The 21,524-nt window shown below is 56.8% G+C and overlaps 2 protein-coding genes across 2 annotated transcripts in view; both read left to right on the top strand.

The window, feature by feature from the left end:
* KIF1A (kinesin family member 1A) overlaps nucleotides 1-1,581 on the top strand; it is a 41,205-nt gene extending 39,624 nt beyond the window's left edge. The window contains exons 46-49 of the mRNA XM_062006185.1: nucleotides 22-168; nucleotides 285-477; nucleotides 553-671; nucleotides 1,200-1,581. Of these exons, the coding sequence (XP_061862169.1) occupies nucleotides 22-168; nucleotides 285-477; nucleotides 553-671; nucleotides 1,200-1,242 (502 nt within the window). The 3' untranslated portion in view covers nucleotides 1,243-1,581. The remainder of the gene's footprint in view (nucleotides 1-21; nucleotides 169-284; nucleotides 478-552; nucleotides 672-1,199) is intronic.
* Nucleotides 1,582-5,409: 3,828 nt separating this feature from the next.
* On the top strand, nucleotides 5,410-20,641 carry ILKAP (ILK associated serine/threonine phosphatase). The gene is made up of 12 exons (XM_062005784.1): nucleotides 5,410-5,546; nucleotides 6,730-6,795; nucleotides 7,199-7,255; nucleotides 8,292-8,414; nucleotides 9,117-9,243; nucleotides 10,893-10,999; nucleotides 11,451-11,544; nucleotides 13,017-13,104; nucleotides 15,264-15,385; nucleotides 17,063-17,182; nucleotides 20,099-20,180; nucleotides 20,396-20,641. Exons 1-12 carry the CDS (start codon nucleotides 5,501-5,503, stop codon nucleotides 20,534-20,536), a joined length of 1,173 nt encoding a protein of 390 aa, XP_061861768.1. The 5' UTR covers nucleotides 5,410-5,500; the 3' UTR covers nucleotides 20,537-20,641.
* Nucleotides 20,642-21,524: the final 883 nt, after the last annotated feature.

The following is a 21,524-nucleotide window of genomic DNA, read 5'->3' as shown; positions in this document are numbered from 1 at the left end:
CGACCTCTCCTCCGTCCCCAGACCCGCCCCGGTCTCCTCCAGGGCAGAGAGCCCTGACCTGGAGCCCGTGCTAGAAGGAGAGCAGAAGAAATCCCCAGCCTGCCGGCCTGAGGAGGAGAAGGAGCCCCAGCGCTTGCTGGTGCCCGACATCCAGGAGATCCGAGTCAGGTAGGAGCTGGGGCAGCCAGTGAGGGGAGCGCCCTGGACCTGGCGGGGTAGCCATGCCCTGCCATTGCTGCCTCCTCACGGTCCACGTCACACCCTGACTTTGGTCTCTTCTGCAGCCCCATTGTCTCCAAAAAGGGCTACCTGCACTTCCTGGAGCCCCACACCAACGGGTGGGTGAAGCGCTTCGTGGTGGTTCGGCGCCCCTATGTCTACATCTATAACTCGGACAAGGATGCCGTTGAGAGGGCCATCCTCAACCTCTCCAAGGCCCAGGTGGAGTACAGCGAGGACCAGCAGGCCATGCTCAAGGTAGGGCGCCAGGAGCCAGCCCCGCTGCGCGCACCCCCTCGGGCAGGGGACTCAGCCCTGGCTCTCCTCCAGCAGACCCCAAACACCTTTGCGGTGTGCACGGAGCACCGAGGCATCCTGCTGCAGGCAAGCAGCGACAAGGACATGCACGACTGGCTCTACGCCTTCAACCCCCTCCTGGCTGGGTCCATAAGGTACTGGGGGCAGCTGAGGGAAGGGAGGTGCAGGGAAGTTGTCGGAGGGGGTGGTCTGCAGGCAGCTCAGCTCGCTCCCTGCCCTGCTCCCAGTGCTCTCCTTGCTGCAGCCAACCCCCCAGCCAGGTGTGGGGAGCACCTTCTGTGCAGAGCTTTGCCTGGATAGGCTCTTGGGCATCAAAACCTGGGCTGCATGCATCTTGATTTTAGCACCTCCCCACTTAAGTGTGTCAGTCTAGGGCTAGATCCCTAGATCTGGTACAGGAGCTGTTGTGCTGAGCTCAAAGCAGCATCCATGCCTGGCAGCAGGAACATTAGCCCCTCACTCGTTCCTCAGAGCATCTCAAGTGGCAGGACAAGGGGAGCAGGAGTAAATGCACACAAGCTTGTGTGGTCTGCCTCGAGAGACGTGGCTCCAGCTCCGTCCAGATTCAAGCACTGGAGCCAGGACACAACTCGGGGAGGGACCACACCTCTCTCCTTGTCCACATCTCTTGACACCTTTTGTCCTTTGTTTTTCCAAATCAGGTCCAAGCTGTCCAGAAGGAGAACAGCCCAGATGAGAATCTAACCTGAGAAACACCCTCCACTTCATCCATCTGCCAACAGGATCAAGATAGCTGATTCTGTCTCAAGACTCCCCATGTTAACGTCTGATCTCTCACAACATCTGCTGCCCCAGCTGTCTGCTGTATCGAAGGATCTGTCTCAGTTCACACCTTCACGGGGGAAACTCACTCCGTTCGTAGCTGCAAAAGCCTGGACCCGCCCGGGCAGGGTTTCTGTGCGCGTGCCATCTTCTGCCCGTCCCCCCACGGGTGACCTTCATGTCACACCGTCTGTAACGCTCCAGAGAGGTCCCTGTCGGAGGCAGGGGAGGGAGCAAGGAGGGCGGCTTCGGCTACAGGCTGGTCTTTGACCTACAGAGGTGGGAGTGCGTGGCTCGGAGGTGGGAGAGCAGGAGGAATTGCCTCCCCGCGAAGGGAAAGCGGTCAGTTTAGGCATGGGGGTTCCCTACTTTATTGAGGCTTCTTCAAGAGGTGGCAGGGCAGGATCAGGTAGTTTAAGATGATATTTATAAAGTATTTATTTCTATTTCTGTCACAAAAAGAAACCCCCAGAAGTTGAGTCCTGGCCCCCAGCCCCCGCGTCCCCCCGGCAGGGGCGAGCCGTGGCGGCCGGCCAGGATCCCCCAGAGGCCTGGCACGAGCCTGGGGGCAGCCGAGTTCTTGCCCTCGCTCCTGGCCCTTCCCCAACCCCCTGCTTCTCCTCCCTCTGCCAGCTTAAACTACTTGTCCCCCGAGCAGTGGCTGGACTGCCCACCACCATGTCTTCCCAAAGGAGGCGATTCCTACCTGCCCCATCTCCCTCTGGGAGGAGGGAGCGCGCTGTCTCAGCTGGCTGGGGCACCCACGCCCACCCTGACGGGTCACCTCGCTTCAGAGCCTGGTCCTGCCGGAGGGAAGGGCAGAGCTCTGGGGACAGCTCTGTCTGTTGCCTCGTGGGGCTGTCCTTCCCAAACAAAAGCACATGGGCCAGTTCCCCTGTCCAGGCCTGGGAACCAATGGGGGCTTGTCCAAAAGGGATTCCCTCCCTCTTAGGGCAGGACACCAAGGGTCCCATCCCTGTGGCGGCTTCCGAAGCCAGAAGGAAACGTTCCCTAGGAGCTGGGGCTAGGAATGACCCATCCACACGATCCTCACTGCCCTTTCCCAAAAGGGCTGTCGTGTCCCTTCTCCTCCCAGCAGGACCGCAGGCTCGAAGCAGGGCAGAGGGGCAGGAGAGAGGCTGGCGTGGGGGTGCTGGGCTGGAGATGGGGCTTCTTTTTACTGTTGTAGCGTTTTCTCACTCCTCTTCCCCGGCTGCAGAAGCAAGTGCACACCTCCCTTCCCACCCTGCCTCTGTCAGCACCTTAATCCAGGGAGCTTCCCATGGAGGAGGTGGCAGCTTCACCGCAAAGATCTTCTCCTCCAGCCATCACCGCTTACCCCCAACCCCAGCAGCAGCAGCAGCTCTCCCTCTCCTCCTCCTCTCGTCTCTCACCACTGGGGAGATGCTTTTGTGTGGGGCTGCGCCGGCGGCACCGGGCACCTCGTCAGCTTCACCCCCACCGCTGCCCTTCCCCAGCACAGCACCGCTGCCGCCCCTCCCCGTGCTGTCTGTGGCGTGTGTGTGTGTGTGCGTGTGTGTGTGTGTGTGTCAGATGTGGTGCCGTCTCCTCCTTGTTATGCTCTTGTCATGGGGGGCAGGGACAGGTAGAGATAGGGCAGGCAGAGGCTCGCAGGGATCCCCTCGCTGCACGTCAGGCACCATCCAGCTTGGGTTTCAGGTCATGGAAAGCATTCTGAGATCTTTCCTGAGCCCCTGGCACTTCTGCTCAGCCTTGCTGCAGCAACCTCGTCACCTCACCCCATCACTCCAAGCCTGAAGTTGTGGCAGGGCTCTTCCTCCTAGACCCACTTCCCAAGCAGGGGGCAACTTGCCTGGCCAGGCCAAGCTCTCCATCCAACTGGGGTCTTTTTTTTCCCCTCTGTGATCCATTTTACGGTCTTGGAGGCCTGCCTGGGGACGTGGAGGGACAGAGCTGTAGCTGATGCAAAGCAGGGGCCTGGGCTGGGTGATGTAGCTCCCCCACCCTGGGCAAGGACTAGCTGGCACCCTCCCAAATGTGAACAACACAAGCTTAGGCTGGAGCGACGGGGCGGGCCAGGGGCGAGGAAAGCTCTGCCAGCGTGGAAGTAGCTTCTGGGGCAGCCAAGGACCCGTGTCTGCCAGGGACCAGACACGGGTTCACCAGCCCCGGCCGGGCAGCGCTGCCTGTGCCGCAAGGCGAGGGGCAGCTCCGGGACGGGCAGCTCCCAGCTGCAGCCCAAGCGTGCCTGAGGCCAGCAAACCTGCAGCGCCGCTGGCTCGGCTGGGGGCCGCCGCCCGGGGCCGCGGGAGCCACAGCAGCTCCAGAGGCACCGGCAGCGCCCCGCGGTGTCCCGGCCCCGGCCCCGGCCCCCGCGCCGCTCCCGCCCCGCCCCGTTCCCCGGCCCCTCCGCCCCCGGCACGGGGAACGCAGCCCGAGGTGTAGGCACGACCGCGAGCCCGTCCGAGGGGGAACGGCACAGGGCAGCGGCGGGGCTGGGGGGGCGCTGCCCGGGGCTCGGAGCCGCCCTGCCCGGGGGTCGCGGCCATCCTGCCCAGCGCCCGCGGATCGCGGCCATCAGCACGCACGTGAGGCTTGTTCAGTTCTGAAATAAATGTGGTATTTAACGCAGCAGCCCCGCAGCACCGAGCTGTTCCTGGCTGGGAGGGGCAGAAACCCGCAGCACCGAGCTGTTCCTGGCTATGGGGTTACAGCAGCCCCGCAGCACCGAGCTGTTCCTGGCTATGGGGGGCAGCAGCCCCGCAGCACCGAGCTGTTCCTGGCTATGGGGGGCAGCAGCCCCGCAGGACCGAGCTGTTCCCGGCCATGGGGTTACAGCAGCCCCGCAGCACCGAGCTGTTCCTGGCTATGGGGGGCAGCAGCCCCGCAGGACCGAGCTGTTCCCGGCCATGGGGTTACAGCAGCCCCGCAGCACCGAGCTGTTCCTGGCTATGGGGGGCAGAAACCCGCAGCACCGAGCTGTTCCTGGCTATGGGGTTACAGCAGCCCCGCAGCACCGAGCTGTTCCTGGCTGGGAGAGGGCAGCAGCCCCGCAGCACCGAGCTGTTCCTGGCTATGGGGTTACAGCAGCCCCGCAGCACCGAGCTGTTCCCGGCCATGGGGTTACAGCAGCCCCGCAGCACCGAGCTGTTCCTGGCTATGGGGGGCAGAAACCCGCAGCACCGAGCTGTTCCTGGCTATGGGGTTACAGCAGCTCCGCAGCACCGAGCTGTTCCTGGCTATGGGGTTACAGCAGCCCCGCAGCACCGAGCTGTTCCTGGCTATGGGGTTACAGCAGCTCCGCAGCACCGAGCTGTTCCTGGCCATGGGGGGCAGCAGCCCCGCAGCACCGAGCTGTTCCTGGCTATGGGGTTACAGCAGCCCCGCAGCACCGAGCTGTTCCTGGCTATGGGGTTACAGCAGCCCCGCAGCACCGAGCTGTTCCCGTCCATGGGGTTACAGCAGCCCCGCAGCACCGGGCTGTTCCCGGCCATGGGGTTACAGCAGCCCCGCAGCACCGAGCTGTTCCTGGCTATGGGGTTACAGCAGCCCCGCAGCACCGAGCTGTTCCTGGCCATGGGGGGCAGCAGCCCCGCAGCACCGAGCTGTTCCTGGCTATGGGGTTACAGCAGCCCCGCAGCACCGAGCTGTTCCTGGCTATGGGGTTACAGCAGCCCCGCAGCACCGAGCTGTTCCCGTCCATGGGGTTACAGCAGCCCCGCAGCACCGGGCTGTTCCCGGCCATGGGGTTACAGCAGCCCCGCAGCACCGGGCTGTTCCTGGCTATGGGGTTACAGCAGCCCCGCAGCACCGGGCTGTTCCCGGCCGGGGACGGGGCGCACGCGCGCACGCGCCACCGGGCTGCGCTCCGTTGCCGCCAGGGGGCGCCACGCGCCGTTCCCGCCCCGCCGGCCATTGGCGGGCTCAGGAGGGCGGAGCCTCGCAGCCCGTCCAGCAGCGGGATTGGTCGGCCTTGCGCAGACAGTGGGATCCCATTGGCGGGGCGGTCCCGCCTTTTGATTGGCGGAGAGGGCGCCGCGCGGCCGGCCGGGCGCTCGGTGCCTGGCGGAGCGGGGCCCGCGCTGCCCCCCGGCTTCCGGCCGTCCTGGCCGCTGATTGGCCGCGCGGGAGCCAGGCGGGGGCGGGGCAGTGCCCACCCAGCCGGAAGCGGGGGCGGCGGCGGCGCTGCCGGCGCGGGATGGATCTGTTCGGGGACCTGCCTGAGCCCGGCTGCTCGGCCGCGGGTGAGGGGCCGGCGGCTCCGCGGCGGCCCGTGCTGCCCTGCCCGCGCCGCCCCGACGCGGGGCATCACTTGGGCGCGGCCTGACGGGCCGCTGGGCCTGCGCAGCAACCGCGGGGCCTTCCGAGGCCTCCGGGGCCCGGCATCGCTCCGCCGCCCGCTGCCCAGCGACGGCACCGGGGACCCTCGGAGCCTGAGGGGCGGGGGGGAGGGAGCAGCTTACAAACGGCGGGAGAAGTTCAGGGCGTTGGGGAGTTTTGTGCGGATTTGGGGGCTTTTGTGCGGGTTTGGGGGATTTTGTGCCGGTTTGAAGGGTTTTGTGCGGGTTTGGGGGATTTTGTGCGGGTTTGGGGGGTTTTGTGCGGGTTTGAGGGGGTTTTGTGCGGGTTTGTTGGGTTTTGTGCGGGTTTGTTGGGTTTTGTGCGGGTTTGAGGGATTTTGTGCGGATTTGGGGGGGATTTTGTTCGGGTTTGAGGGGGTTTTGTGCGGGTTTGAGGGGGTTTTGTGCGGTTTTTTGGGCGTTTTGTGCGGTTTTTTGGGCGTTTTGTGCGGAATTGAGGGGTTTTGTGCCGAATTAAGGGGTTTTCTGCGCGTTTGGGGGGGGATTTTGTGCGGGTTTGAGGAGTTTTGTGCCGATTTGAGGGGGTTTGTGCGAGTTTGGTGGCTTTTGTACAGCTTTGAGGAGTTTTGTGCGGGTTTGAGGGGGTTTTGTGCCAGGTGTGAGGGATTTTGTGCAGGTTTTCTGCCGGTTTGGGGCGTTTCGAGGGGTTCATTTCTTCCCAGGGACTCGCTCAGGGCACTGTCTGTGTGGTTTGGGCCCTTCTGGGGCCTTTCCCTTCCCCATGCTGCTGCGGTTTGGGGGTCTGTGGAAACCTGTTACTCGAAGCATCTTGGTGCTTTCTGGGTCTCTCCCATGCCCTGGCCAGGTCTCTGAGAGGTGTTAACGCAGCCTGAGCCCGTTCCTGGCAAAACAAACAAACCAACCACACTTTTCAATGCCAGCAAAGAAACATTGTCCCTGGGCAGGGGTTTGTTTTGCTTGTGTAGGAGCTGCCCAGGTTAGAGATGGAAGAAGGGTGGCCAAAGGTCTCATTTCCCACACCCGTGCTCACCTGGGGGGACAGTGCCTGCAGAAACCACTCTGGAGCGCGTGCAGCGGGCCCTGACTCTGCCTTGGTGTCTTACAGGGAAGGAAGCTCAGAAAGGGCCTCTGCTCTTTGAGGATCTCCCCCCAGCCAGCAGTGCTGACTCAGGTATGGGTGCCCTGCTCCTGCACTGCTTTGGCTTCACGTGTTTTCTGCATCAATATCTCTCAAGATTAAGCTCACTTAAACAACCTTTCCTTTGTTAGGCAGGGTGAAGTCAGCCAGCTTATCTGCACCGGTGTGCAGAGCAGTTCTTGTGGGGGTTTGGGGTGTTTCTGATGAATATTAGAGGTGTTCCTTGTGTGTTCCACAATATGTGCCACATAAATACTCCATTAAGCAAGTATCAGGCCTGAGTTTGCCCTGAGCAGCTGATAACAGAAGTTGGAATGAGACTCATCTTGGCAAACCACCACTTGATGGTTTCTGCAGCTCGGGAGAGGCGTGCACAGAGAGCTGTTCCCTCCAAGGGACAAAGGGGTTCAGTTCTTGCCTTTTTCTTGTGCTGCAGGAAAAGGAGCCTCTTTACTCTTTGATGACCTTCCTCCAGCCAGCAGCGGTGACCCAGGTAAGGAGCCGTGTCAGCTCTCAGAGCCTCAGCTGACCTGACCTGACCTCCTGAGGCAAACCTGTGGCTGCAGCCTGTGGTGTTGGACACGTGGCAAGTTAACCTGGTGTCCAGACTGGCTGGTGCTGGTCATGGCAATCTGTCTGTGCCCTGCCTGATGGTTTAAAGCAGGATTCCGACTTTTTAAAAGTACACTTAGATATGTTCTCAGAAGTAATGTCCCTCATATGTGTTTTGAGGGCCCCTGTTTTCTATGCCTGAGAGCTTTGTGGGGGGGAGTCTACATGTGCTCGCTCAGAGCAGCAGCAGTGCTGACCCTGTGCTGCTGCTCCCTGGCTGCTCTGGGCACAGGCTGCCTTCCCCTTCCTGGCTGTACACGTCTTCAGTGTCAGGCTGCTGCTCTGGCAAGGCTTTCTTTGTGCAGCCAGGTGTCTTCTAGCACCAGAGAGGGATGAGGTGAGTTTATTTGCTGTGCAGAAACCACCACTACAATGAAACTCCAGGAGGAAAGGGCTCTGGTAGGATTCTGGTGTTGTGGATGGAATCCTATTTTCCTTGCTAGCTTTAACTTGTAACCTGTCTTCTGACACCCCTAACAAATCCTCACATTGAGAGCAATAAAATACACTTCTGTGTGTTGTGGTGGACACAATTTATAGGCAGAAGTAATACTAAAATCAGAAGTGTCCTAGTCTGAAAGGTTAACTGCCTGAGGAGTGAGCTGCAGAAAAGACTGGTAGCTGAGAAACCAATTGTGGTGGCTGGGGAGAATCAAGAGCCTGCCAGGCACACAGAGCTGTGCTGTGCCTGAGGTCACATGATGGGCTGGGCTAGATGCTACTGGGGTTGTATGTGACCCCTGAGTGACCCTGTGTGCTCTGGCCAGCTGGTGTGTCGTGTTCAGTGGTAACTCTGGTCACTCAGTACTGTGTACATGTGTGAGCTTGTGCTTTGGGGTAAAAGGACTTGCTGTTGGTTTTATGAAGGGAAGCAGAGCTGTGAGATTCCAACTGCCTGCTTTTTCACTTTCTTTCAGCCTCTGGTGCTCCTGAGCAGGACTCATCAGCAGGGAGCTGTGGGAAAGGGGAGAAGAGGAAGTCTTTGGAGGAGGAAGAGAAGAATGGCAGGGAAGAACTTGTGGAAAAGAAAGTTTGTAAAGGTTTTCAGACAGTTTGAAAACAAATGTACTCAATTTATACTTTTGATGTTGGGCTGAGTAAGTCCAGGCCAAAGCTGAGCTTTGGTTCTTCAGTCCCTTGTGTGGAACAAGCTGCTGGAAGCCCCTGGGGCTCCCTGGCCCTCTCTGCCTGCCTCACCTGCTAAGCAAGCCAGAGAGACGGAGACTTGCTGTTGCACAGAGGGGACTTAACTTCAGTGCAGGTGTCTGTGTGTTGTGTTGCAGCTTTGGGAATGTGTTCAGGGCTACAAAGGAAAAGCTGTGTCCTGGAAATAGCAGACCCTAAGTTCCTGTCCTTAGCACCTCCTTTAAAGCTGTGCTTTGTTTAATCTGCAGTTTCAGTGCCACACACTTCCCCTGCCCACCCTGCACCCCCACCCACATGTTGGCAAGAGCCCTGTCCGATGCCCAGTAGTCCCACTTGGCTTCAGCTGCCTGCAAAAGTGGGGGAAAGTGGCTTCTGTAGCTGCTTACCCAGGGGGAGGGGGCACTTAAAAACCCGTGTAACAGAACAGCAGAAGAGTGCTGGATGTTTTGCTGCAGGACAAGGGCTGTGCTTTTCTGTTGTGCCAGGACAGGGTTCTGGAAGCTGAAAAGTGGTTGCTGATTTACTGGTTTTGAGCTTTAGCTGAGGAGATGGAGAAGTTTGATCTGCATGTGTCTGTGTGCTGTGTTCCCCTCTAGGGTCAGTGGGCATTCTTGGATTAAAGGGTTACGTGGCAGAGAGAAAAGGAGAAAGAGAAGATATGCAGGATGCACACGTCATCTTAAACGATATCACTGAGGAATGCCAGCCTCTGCCTTCCCAAATGTAAGTAGGCCCCAGCTGCCAGAATAAAGCTGTGGGTGGCAGCCGTGCAGGGGGGGAAGGAGATCCAGCTGAGCCCATGAAGTGATCCTTTTTGCTTTGAGCAGCCAGCGCTCTTCACTGCACCTGCCTCGTGCTGTGTGGTTCAGGCTCCTTATAAAATCATAGAATGGTGGGGGTTGGAATGAACCTTTAGAGCTCATCCAGTCCAACCCCCCTGCAGAAGCAGGCTCGCCTAGATCAGGTCACACAGGAACGTGTCCAGGTGGGTCTTGAAGCCCTCCAAGGAAGGAGCCTCCACACCCTCTGGGCAGCCTGTGCCAGGGCTCCCTCACTCAAACACTGAAACAGTTTGTTCTTATGGTTAAGTGGAACTGTTTGTGTTCCAGCTTCATCCCATCACCCCTTGTCCTGTTACTATCTACTATAGAAAAGAGGGATGTCCCAACCTCCTGACACCCACCCTTCAGATATTTATACATGTTAATAAGATCCCCCCTCAGTCTCCTCTTCTCCAGACTAAACAGCCCCAGGTCCCGCAGCCTTTCCTCCTATGAAAGATGTTCCAGTCCCCTGATCATCTTGGTGTCCCTGCACTGGCCTCTCTGCAGCACTTCCCTGTCCCTCTTGAGCTGAGGAGCCCAGAACTGGACACAGGACTCCAGATGAGGCCTCACCAGGGCAGAGTAGAGGGGGAGAAGAACCTCCCTTGACCTGCTGCCCACACTCTTCTTGCTGCCCCCAGGCTGCCATTGGCTTCTTGGCCACGAGGGCACATTGCTGGCTCATATTTAGCTTATTATCAATCAGCACTCCCAGGTCTCTCTCTGCAGAGCTGCTCTCCAGAGGCCACCCCCAGCCTGTCCTGGTGCAGGGGGTTGTTCCTTTCCAGCTGCAGGACTCTGCCCTTGTCCTTGTTGAACCTCACCAGGTTCCTCTCTGCCCAACTCTCCAGCCGGTCGAGATCCCGCTGACTGGCAGCACAGCCTCTGGGGAATCAGCCAGTGCTCCCAGTTTGGTGCCAGCAGGGAACTCGCTGAGGGTCCCTCTGTCCCCTCATCCAGGTGGTTGATGAAGATGTTGAACCAGACTGGCCCCAGAACCCATCCCTGTGGAACTCCACTGGCCACAGGCCTCACACTGGACTCTGTGCCATTGATCCCCACCCTCTGAGCTCTGTCATTCAGCCAGCTCTCCATCCACCTCACTGTCCACCCATCCCAGCCACACTGCCTGAGCTTTCTGATGAGGATGTTGTGGGAGACAGTGTCAAAAGCCTTGCTGAAGTCAAGGTAGATGACATCTGCTGCTGTCTCCTCATCTAGCCAGCCAGTTATGCACTCACAGAAGGATATCAGGGTATTCAGGATATCATGTTAGTTACTGGGGGACTTTGAATCCTCAGCAGACTTGGCTTATGTACAAATACCTCCCTTTGAGTGAGTCTCAGTGGGTTCAGACACTGACTTCACAAGGCCTGCTGACTCTGGGTGTTGAGCGTCTGTTGCCTGGATGTACGTGTGGATGTTTAGAGACCCTCAGTGTAGTTAAAAGTAACTGGGCAGGGAGTTGGGGAGACCAACGTGCCCACCCCTCCACTCTGGCTGACAGCCTTTCTTAGCCTGTTTCTGCTGCTCTCTGTTCCTTCACAGCACACGTGTCTCCTACTTTGCTGTTTTTGATGGCCATGGGGGAGTCCGAGCCTCAAAATTTGCAGCACAGAATCTGCACCAAAACCTGATCAAGAGATTCCCTAAAGGTGAGAGGAGTGGGACGAGGGCTGTGGGACAACCACCACGTTTTCGGCCTTGACCTTTTGGCAGTGGATAGGGAAGGTGAATTGTTTGGGTGTAGGTGTACAGTTCCCATCCCTTGTTTCCAGGGGGCTTGTGAGACTGGGCAGTCTCCTGGGGAAGAGGCCTGGAAGCCCCTTTGGCACAAGGCTATGAGTAGCCATTTGTGAGATGTGTGTGGCCAGTTGTGGCAATGCCACTTCAAGCATGAGAAGGGAGAGGAGCATGTCACAGCTTCCCTACATGGGCTGCCAGGGCAGGTTTGTGTAGCACCAGCACAGGATGTGCCCCGGCTGCTCTGCACAAGGTCTGAGGCATTGCACTGCCTCGCTGTGGGTTGGGGGAGCCAAGGGGAGGACTGGGCTAGGTCAGGTGTGTTTTAACTGGAGCTTAGTTGTTGTTTTCCCTGTATGATAGGTGAGGTAGTCAGTGTGGAGAAAACTGTGAAGAGATGCCTTTTGGACACCTTCAAACACACAGATGAAGAGTTTCTAAAGCAGGCGTCCAGCCAGTAAGTGTAAACGCTCCCTGTGCTTTGTGTTTCTTAGCTTGCATCTCACAGGCTTTGGCTCTGAGCAGGACAGAGGAAACCTTGAGTCTTGCCTCAGCTTTAGTGAAGCCCATCCAGCTTCACTGTGCCAGGCTGTATCTCTGCCAGCCGAGTGCCTGCTGGAGCCAGGTCACAGCATGTTCAGGCCTTATGTAGCAGGAAGCAGTCAGAGGACCCCTGAAGCTTAAATTCACCTTTGCAGGAAAAGGAGGAGCCACAACATGACCAGGAGTGCAGTGCTCCTCTGTCCTTACCAGGGCCTGTTGTTTGCCATCTTTTAAAGACTTGCTGTGTGGATGAAGGGGTTTATGCCACTCTGCCTGAGGTGGGATCTCTGTGCTGATGGCACCAGGGTGGGGCAGGAGGGGATCTGCAGAGCACCTTTCTTCAGAGTTGCATTCCTGCTTGCAAGGCTGGAGCACGTTTCTGAGGTGGATTTCAGTGGCCTGTGTTGAAAGACTTCACTCTCTCAGTGTAAGTTTAGATCTTGCTTTCTTCAGCTCTATTGAAACACAGAGATATTGATGAGGAGTGTCCCTCATCTTAAGCTTGTTTCTACCAGACTCTTTGAAAGCTGACAAGCAGAGCAGCTGCTTTTTGTGGGATAAGTGCCAGCCTGTGTCCTGACTGGCTTTTGAGTGTAAGCAGCCTTGCTGCTGTGTTTGGCTCTGAGATGCCCTGCAGACTTTCCACCACATTGCAGGCTGCCTCAGTCTCTCAAGCCTAATCAAATCAACAGTTTTGATCAGGCAAAAGGAAGAAGCTTCCTTGAGTCTCATCTCAACAGTGTCACTCCCAAATGAGTCTCTGGTGGTCAGAAATGTGACTTCTGACAGAGGTGCTGCACGTGATCACTGACAAAGCGAGTCACCGGCGGTCAGCTGTGCCTTCAAAGTCAGGGAGAGCTGGGTGAAGTATGTCTAGACATCAGCTTCTCTGAGCTAGTTTCAGTAAAGAGCAGCAGTACAGCTGAGCTAAGGCAGTCTGGCAGCTGTAATCTAAGAAACACTTCTCATTTTACCCAGAGATGTAGAGATACAAACTTAACGGCAGCAAGTGAAATACCAGGAGGGTGACTGAACGGGTGCTGTTGCTGCTGAGATGGGCTGGTGAGGACTGAGGCAGCAGGCGGGGGTCCTATCAAAAAAGGAAGGGAAATGAAAGCTAAAAGGCTGGCAAGTGCTGCAGCTCTGGCTGTACTTCCTTTTGCTGCAAAGAAGGACCCTCCTGAGGAGGAGCTGGAGGTTCTTGTTTGCTTATGGTGCTGTAGATCCTGGGCAGTCATCAAGGCCAAGCCCGTTTCATCCACAGAAGAACTTTCCTGGAAGCTGAGTGTGAGGACAGGTTGGGGAGGGGAGTGTAGCTGGCAGTATTTAAAACAGCTGGACATTGGCCATGCTTTAGTAGCTTAGCTTCATTTTTGTTCCCTTCAGGAAGCCAGCATGGAAGGATGGCTCCACAGCTACTTGTGTCCTTGCTGTTGACAACGTTCTCTACATAGCCAACCTCGGGGACAGCCGGGTAAGCAGAATGGAGAAGCCCACTGCTGGTGTCTTGATCCTCCAAGAGCTTTATTTGCCCTCAGGGGCAAGGTGTTTGCGTGGGGTGGCCGAGTTGCTGTGAGTTCCCCAACTGTTCCCACCAAATGTCTTGCTTTGGGTGGGTGCAGAGTGCTTCTGTGTTGTCTCCCACAGTGTAAAACAACCGTGGTTGCTCTGTTCGTGGCAGTGTCTGGCATACAATAGGCTGTGTCAGTTGGAAAGGGACCTACAATGCCCATGCAGCCCAGCTGATGACCTGCCTGCCTGAGGGCTGACCAGCAGTTACAGCATGTTAAGGGCAATGGCCAAATCCTGACCGCCCTCTCGGTAAAGAAACGCTTCCTCACATCCAGGCTGACCCCCCCCAGCGCAGCTTTGAGCCATTCCACACATCCAGCTCTGGATCCCAGGGAGAAGCATCTCCCAGCATCTCCCACACATCCAGCTCTGGACCCCAGGGAGAGGCATCTCCCAGCATCTCTCACACATCCAGCTCTGGATCCCAGGGAGAGGCATCTCCCACACATCCAGCTCTGGATCCCAGGGAGAAGCATCTCCCAGCATCTCCCACACATCCAGCTCTGGACCCCAGGGAGAGGCATCTCCCACACATCCAGCTGTGGGCCCCAGGGAGAGGCATCTCCCACACATCCAGCTCTGGACCCCAGGGAGAGGCATCTCCCAGCATCTCCCACACATCCAGCTCTGGACCCCAGGGAGAGGCATCTCCCACACATCCAGCTCTGGACCTCAGGGAGAAGCATCTCCCACACATCCAGCTCTGGACCCCAGGGAGAGGCATCTCCCACACATCCAGCTCTGGACCTCAGGGAGAAGCACCTCCCAGCATCTCCCTCTCCACGTCCCCTTCTCAGGTGGCTGCAGAGAGCCACGAGGTCACCCCTCAGCCTCCTTCTCTCCAAGCCAGACAAAGCCAAAGGCCCCAGCCACCCTTCATGTCCATGAGGGACGTGCCTTCCAGCTCTGTTGCCCTCTGAATGCCTTCTGGGACCTTCCTGTCCCTGTCAGCTGCAGGCCTCAGTGCTGCTCCCAGCGCTCGTGCGGCCGCAGTGGCTACTCTGGCAGCTTCCCCGGGGCTTCTCCCAACGAGTCCTGTGCTTCAGGCTGGATCCTTAGAGCCCAGGTGTGGCTGGACCCAATCTCAGCTCTCGACTGTAAAGGAGAGGTTGGACTTCAGGTTGTGGCACAAAGTGGCTTTATTACAGCTGGAGCTGGAACAGTTTCATTTCACTTTTGGTGTAGTTTGTCTCATTTTGTGTGAGACTGCTCCCAGGGCTTTCCCATCCTGAAGTCTATGGCCTCAAGCCTCAGCACTCGTGAAGTTGTTCAGTTTGGCAAGTCTCAGTGAATCAGGATTTTGCACAATTAATTCTAATATTTTAGCAAGGAGTTTTTTAACTCCCAACACCAACTGCAGTGGGACCCTCCCCTCTCCCAACCCGCTGCTCGTGCTGTGCCTGATGTGCCCCAGGGCAGGGGGTTCTGCTCTCAGCTGCCAGGGCAGCTGCTGGCTCCTGTTGAGCTGCTGCCCACCAGCACCCCCAGACCCCTTTCTGCAGGGCTGCTCCCCAGCCCCTCCTCTTCCCATCTGTACTCACACCTGGTGTTACCTCATCCCTGGTGCAGAATCCCACACTTAGACTTGTTACAATGTCAGTGACCATTGTTTGATACTCAAGTCGCTCCAGATCCCTCTGCAAGGCCTCGTGTCCCTCCAGAGAGCCAACACCACCTCCCAGTTTAGTGCTGTCAGCAACTGGCCAGCAGAGCCTTCAGCTCCTGTGTCTGCTGGTGGCCCCGAGCCCGAGGGACACCGCTGGCCACCCTCACCAGCCAGACACAGCCCCCTTCACCACTGACCACCCTCACCAGCCAGACACAGCCCCCTTCACCACTGACCACCCTCACCAGCCAGACACAGCCCCCTTCACCACTGACCACCCTCACCAGCCAGACACAGCCCCCTTCACCACTGACCACCCTCACCCACCCCCTTCACCACTGACCTTCCTCACCAGCCAGACACAGCCCCCTTCACCACAGCATCCAGCTCCCTCCTGAGAAGTTGTTGCTGCAGCTGTGTTGTTGTTTACTCACAAGAGTGTTTTGTCAGCACAGGCGATTCTGTGTCGTTACAACGAGGAGAGTCAGAGGCACGCAGCCTTGAGCCTCAGTAAGGAGCATAACCCCACGCAGTATGAGGAGCGCATGAGGATACAGAAAGCTGGGGGAAATGTCAGGTACGAGCCTGAAGAGTGTGAGTGAGCAATGCTAAATAAACCCTGGCCTGACTTTGGGCCTGAGCACTGAGTTCCTGGAGCTCTCTGAGCCCAGCACTGAAGCTTGCGAGAACCCTGAGAGGATCCATTGGTGCCTGTGGGAGGCACAGCGGTGCCTGAGGTGCCCAGGGGTGCTGTGGCTTGGGTTAGGTGGTGGTTGAGTTTCCCAGAGGTTTACAGTGATGATGGAGTGCTGAGCTGCAAAGACAGGAGCCTGTGTGAAGCCTGGCAGTGTGATGCAGGCATGGATGTGCTTAACTTGACCTACAGGGTTGGACCTATGGAGCTGGACTTGATTGTTTGGAAGGTATCACTTGCTTCATGCTCTGGCATCAACAGAACTCGTGTCTTTGCTTGTAGCATCACCTCTCTCCTTGGTCTGTAAGGGGGAGGGATGGTTTGAGAGGGTGTGAGAAGCCCTCAATGCCAGTTGGCATTGCTGCCTTGGAAGTTAGCTGATGCACTGAGGGGGTCTGCAGTAGGAGGGATGTTTCTGGAGCCAGAGCACGATTATCTTGGTGTTCCTGTGTATGTAGGTGCCGTGTGGCTGTTTGGGCACCTGGTGCTAAACACAGCAGCCGTGGCTGGTTTCCCTGGCCAGATTCTCTCCCTTCTAATGGCATCCTCCTAAAAGAGGACTTGGTGCAAGTGAAGTGTCTTGGTGCCTGCAGAGGGGGTGGGCTCAGCTCTGTCATGCTGCCCTGCCTGTAAGGCCTTGCTTCACTTATCTCTGGAGAGCACGTGCTGCTTCTTATGCTTAGCCCTGATGTGCCTTGGTGTGTAGGGAAGAGGTGGGACGGTGTCTGTTATCTGTTTTCAGAACTGGGGGGACATTGCCCTGCGTGCCTGGCTCCTAGTTCAGTCTTTTGGATCCAAGAGATAAAGTTGTGGAGCGTGTGAGCATCAGACCTCTGCGACGTGCCTTGCCACTTGCATCTTGTCTCAGGCAGGGGGGGCTGGTTGGACAACGAGATGAAAGAGCTGGTGTCACTCCAGAGTGTGCTGAGGAGCCTCCTGGGGAGATGATGCTCTGCTGTTGGAACGTTGGAGGGTGGGAAGCTGCTTCTGTTGGGGACAGCACTTGGTTGATTGGAGAAAGCATAGCAAACAACATTGCTTCCCCAGGAGGACTGTAACCAGGGTTTCACAGGACTGCTTGCTGTGGTCAGTAAGGACTAAGCAGTGAGGAGGCGTGTTTCTCACTCCTCAGTGTGTGGAGGACTGTTGTCCTGACAGGCCTGGCACAGGAGGGGCTGCTGGCTCAGACTCTGCTTCCACGCAAACGCAACTTGTGCGATACCTTACCAAGAAATAGCCTGTGAATTCACACCTCTGCCTCCCAGAGCTCAGCTCAGCAGATGGCTGACTTCCCTGGCTTGCCAGGCTAAGCAGGACTTGAGCTGGGGCAGGGAGATGTGAAACAGCTTGAATTCCCCTGACTTCATCTCTTCCCCTGCCTCCAACCCCCTGCCCTCCACTTGTTTCCTGACGCTTCCCACGCACATGCAGAAAGGGAAGGAGACTTTGCGGGGAAGACTTGAACTTCCTGGAGAAGTGTGTCAGGATGAGTAGGAGGCAGCTGTGCAGGGAGATACACGTGCCTGGGGAGGGCTCTCAGTGTTTTCTTCCCTCGTGCAGGGACGGAAGGGTCCTGGGCGTGCTCGAGGTCTCCCGCTCCATCGGGGATGGCCAGTACAAACGCTGTGGTGTCATCTCTGTGCCAGATATCAAACGCTGCCAGCTCACTCACAACGACAGGTAAGGTGTGCTCAGGGCCGGCTGCAGCCCAGCTCTGCTCGGCAGGAGGAGCTGCACGACCTCAGTGGGGGCTGGGGCCTGACAGGCTGCTCACCCAGGGTCAGAGAATACTTTTACTTGCTGCCATCTCTGTTTCTGCTCCATATCACTGCAGAGGGATGATGCTGCTGCCTCACTCCACCAAGACACTGTGAAGGCTCCTTTTAGAACCCAGCCTTGCAGCATACACGAGCCTCTGGCTTCCCTTCATGCTCTGAATAACTTCACACACCAGTGTTCAGGCAGTTGGTTAAGGCTTGAGCTCTTGGGTCCCCATCCTGTCCAAGAGGGGTTTCTAGCAGCCGTGGTGCTCACATTTTTGTGAGCATTTGACTCTGATGTTGGAAGATTTGAGGTGCTTTTCTAACGTGTGATTGGCAACGACAAATTGCTGTGAGCCTTCCTGTGAGCCCTGCAGGCTCTCTGAGGTGACAATGTAACCCAGTACTGCTGCTTTTGCTGGGACTAGAGTTTCACATCAAGTGATCCACTAGAGTATTTCTGAAGATATTCTGAGCATCAGGCTCTGAAAGGATGTCTTCAGGGACATGTGATGCTCTGGCAGTCTGGACATCTCTGCAGGGTGGTTGCAGTTTCCATGCCTGGTGACTCTGGTTAGGGTTCTTGATCAATCCCATCTCCTGTGCAGGCAGGCTGCCTGCCCCACCTGCTGCTGGGGAGCCACGGGCAGCTCTCCCTGTCCTGGGCTCTGTGCTCACCCAGCATTCCACAGTACCTTCTGGCAGAGCTTTCTAGTCACAGCTGAGCCTCTGTCCCTGGGTTAAGCTGGTCACTTTTTTTTTTTGAGTGTTTCTACTGCTCACCTCAGGAGCATGGAAGAGTAAAGGATTTGAAGGGATGCATACAGGCTGTGAAGCTGCCTGTGCTTCTATATTTCCTTGAGTTTCTGACTTCACAGAGAAACTATGTGAGTGAAAAGGACTTAAAGGGAAGAAGCACTTCCTGGAGAAACAATGATGCTTTCCAGCAGTCTGTGCTGCATGATCTTACCTAATGGTGCAGTGTCAGTGGGAGTGCCAGGATGTCCTGATCTAGCTCTTACATTGTTTGCCTGGCTCTTTGTCCTGTGCTTTTGCCTCGGCTCTGTGAGTGGTAGGTCCTGGAGCACCAGAGCACTTCTAGTGTTTCTGGGGGATTTTCATAGAATCACAGAATGGCAGGGGTTGGAAGGGACCTTTAGAGCTCATCCAGTCCAACCCCCCTGCAGAAGCAGGGTCACCTAGATCAGGTCACACAGGAACATGTCCAGGTGGGTCTTGAAGCCCTCCAAGGAAGGAGCCTCCACAGCCCCTCTGGGCAGCCTGTGCCAGGGCTCCCTCACTCAAACACTGAAACAGTTTGTTCTTATGTTTAAGTGGAACTGTTTGTGTTCCAGCTTCATCCCATCACCCCTTGTCCTGTTGCTAATTACTATAGAAAAGAGGGATGTCCCAACCTCCTGACACCCACCCTTTAGATATTTATACATGTGAATAAGATCCCCCCTCAGTCTCCTCTTCTCCAGACTAAACAGCCCCAGTTCCCGCAGCCTTTCCTCCTATGAAAGATGTTCCAGTCCCCTGATCATCTTGGTGTCCCTGCACTGGCCTCTCTGCAGCACTTCCCTGTCCCTCTTGAGCTGAGGAGCCCAGAACTGGACACAGGACTCCAGATGAGGCCTCACCAGGGCGGAGTAGAGGGGGAGAAGAACCTCCCTCACCCTGCTGCCCACACTCTTCTTGATGCCCCCAGGCTGCCATTGGCCTCTTGCCCACGAGGGCACATTGCTGGCTCATATTTAGCTTATTATCAACCAGCACTCCCAGGTGGGTCTCTGCAGAGCTACTCTCCAGCAGGTCACCCCCAGCCTGTCCAGTTGCATGGGGTTGTTCCTTCCCAGCTGCAGGACTCTGCCCTTGTCCTTGTTGAACCTCAGCAGGTTCCTCTCTGCCCAACTCTCCAGCCGGTTGAGATCCCGCTGACTGGCAGCACAGCCTCTGGGGAATCAGCCAGTGCTCCCAGTTTGGTGCCAGCAGGGAACTTGCTGAGGGTCCCTCTGTCCCCTCATCCAGGGGGTTGATGAAGATGTTGAACCAGACTGGCCCCAGAACCCATCCCTGTGGAACTCCACTGGCCACAGGCCTCACACTGGACTCTGTGCCATTGATTCCCCCCCCTCTGAGCTCTGTCATTCAGCAGCTCTCCATCCACCTCACCTCCACCCATCCCAGCCACACTGCCTGAGCTTTCTGATGAGGATGTTGTAGGAGACAGTGTCAAAAGCCTTGCTGAAGTCAAGGTAGATGACATCTGCTGCTCTCCCCTCATCTAGCCAGCCGGTTCTGCACTCATAGAAGGCATCAGGTTGGGCAAACAGGATTTCCCCTTTGTGAAGCCATGTTGACTCCCCCTGACAACTATCTTTTCCTTCATATGTTTAGTGATGACATTCAGGATGAGATGTTCCATCACCTTTCCAGGGATGGAGGTGAGGCTGACCGGCCTGGAGTTCCCTGGCTTGTCCTTCCTGCCCTTGTGACATTCCTGCAGTGACATTGGCCTGTCTCCAGCCCTTAGGCACCTCACCTGTCCTCCATGAGTGTTCAAAAATGATAGAGAGAGGCTTAGCAATCACATCAGCAGCTCTCTAGGATGCATCCCATCAGGACCCATTGACTTATGAGCCTTAAGATTGGCCAACAAGTCTTTAACCTCTTCCACCCAGGACAAGTCCTCTGCTATCTATTTTCAGATGAGCTTTATGACATCTTCCCTTTGTACTGGAGCATGAATACTCATTAAATGCCTCAGAGGGATTTTACTGTAGCTGGGGAGCCACAGATCCAGCCTTGGAACCTCTCTGTGCTTGGTTTCCAGGTTCATTCTGATAGCTTGCGATGGCCTCTTTAAAGTCTTTACACCAGAAGAAGCTGTGAACTTCATTGTGTCCTGCTTGGAGGTGAGACAAGGCAGCGTGGGGGCTGGGCTTTGCAGTGCAGGGGGTGTGAAAGGGCATCACTGTCTTGCAGAAATGTACTTCTGCCAGGGTATATCCTCCTTTATACCCGAGGGCATCCTTGTTTTGCTTCCCTGTGCTTGGAGATTACCCTGTGCTTGCACCCTCACACTAAGCTGTGGGGAGCAATCAGGCATCGCCTTTCCTCGTCCCAACAGGATAAGAACATCCAGGTGAGGGAGGGGAAGCTGGAAGCAGACACGAGATACGAAGCTGCCTGCAACAGACTGGCCAACAAGGCGGTGCAGCGGGGCTCGGCTGACAACGTGACGGTGGTGGTGGTGCGGATAGAGCACTGAGGAAGGGGAGGTCATTGTGCCTGCATGCGTGGCCAGGGCAGGGAAGGAGGGTCCTGCTGGGTGCTCTTCAGTGTAAATAAAGTTGTTTGGGTGTTTTTTCTAATAGTTTTAGCTCACTTGGCTAGCAGTGATTTGCAAGTGGCTGCCACGGTGGCTCAGCCTGTGCAGAATCATCTTGTCCTGTTAACGTCCCGTTCCCCCCCCACCATGAATGTCTTGGCAAACCAAATAAATCCACTTGGCACAGGTGCTAGCCAGAGCAGGTGTGTGTGGGCATGGGCTCTGCCAGCTGTTCCAAATGGGGCAGTTCTGCTCTTTGTTTCTTTGGGCTGTGTCTGAGGCCTGAGCTCGTAGGACTCGGGAGCTCCCGGCCGGGCTGGAGCGTACGGACTGTGCGGTGCCCTGGGCTGCTGCCTGAGGCTGTCCCCTTGCTGCTGGGAGGGAAATGTTTCAGTTCTGAGGCTGTGCTGTGAGGCTGCACACAGCTGAGTGGTACAAACACTGCTTGCTGGGGAGGGTGCTCACAGGAAGCGTTGGGGTTTTGTCCCTGCTGTTGATAATGGCAAAAGTGGATGGAGTTTGCTCCTGGTTTTTCACCAAATGGACCTGCCAGGCAGCAGAGACAGGAGAGAGGAGGCTACAAAGCTGGTCAAAGGGCTGAAGCACCTTTGCTATTCAGACAGACTGAGAGAGCTGGGGCTGTTCAGCCTAGAGAAGAGAGGGCTGTGGGGAGACCTCAGAGCAGCCTCCAGTCCCTAAGGGCACCAGCAGGAAAGCTGGAGAGGGACTCTGTCCAAGGGTCTGGAGTGACATGGGGCGATGGCCCCTGACTGAAACACTTAGATGAGATGTGAGGAAGTTCTTCGCTGTGAGGGTGCTGAGGCCCTGGCACAGGCTGCCCAGAGAGGCTGTGGCTGCCCTATCCCTGGGAGGGTTCAAGGGCAGGTTGGATGGGGCTTGGAACAACCTGGTGTAGTGGAAGGGGTTG

This window comes from Colius striatus, chromosome 12 (genome assembly GCF_028858725.1).
Source record: "Colius striatus isolate bColStr4 chromosome 12, bColStr4.1.hap1, whole genome shotgun sequence".
NCBI lineage: Eukaryota > Metazoa > Chordata > Aves > Coliiformes > Coliidae > Colius > Colius striatus.
This window is presented reverse-complemented; position numbering and strand designations above follow the sequence as displayed.

Coding starts and splice junctions, on each gene's coding strand:
- ILKAP (XM_062005784.1), top strand. CDS start 5,501: ATGGATCTGTTCGGGGACCTGCCTGAGCCCGGCTGCTCGGCCGCGG. Junction 5,547..6,729: donor GCCCGGCTGCTCGGCCGCGG/GTGAGGGGCCGG, acceptor GGTGTCTTACAG/GGAAGGAAGCTCAGAAAGGG. Junction 17,183..20,098: donor CAGCTCACTCACAACGACAG/GTAAGGTGTGCT, acceptor CTTGGTTTCCAG/GTTCATTCTGATAGCTTGCG.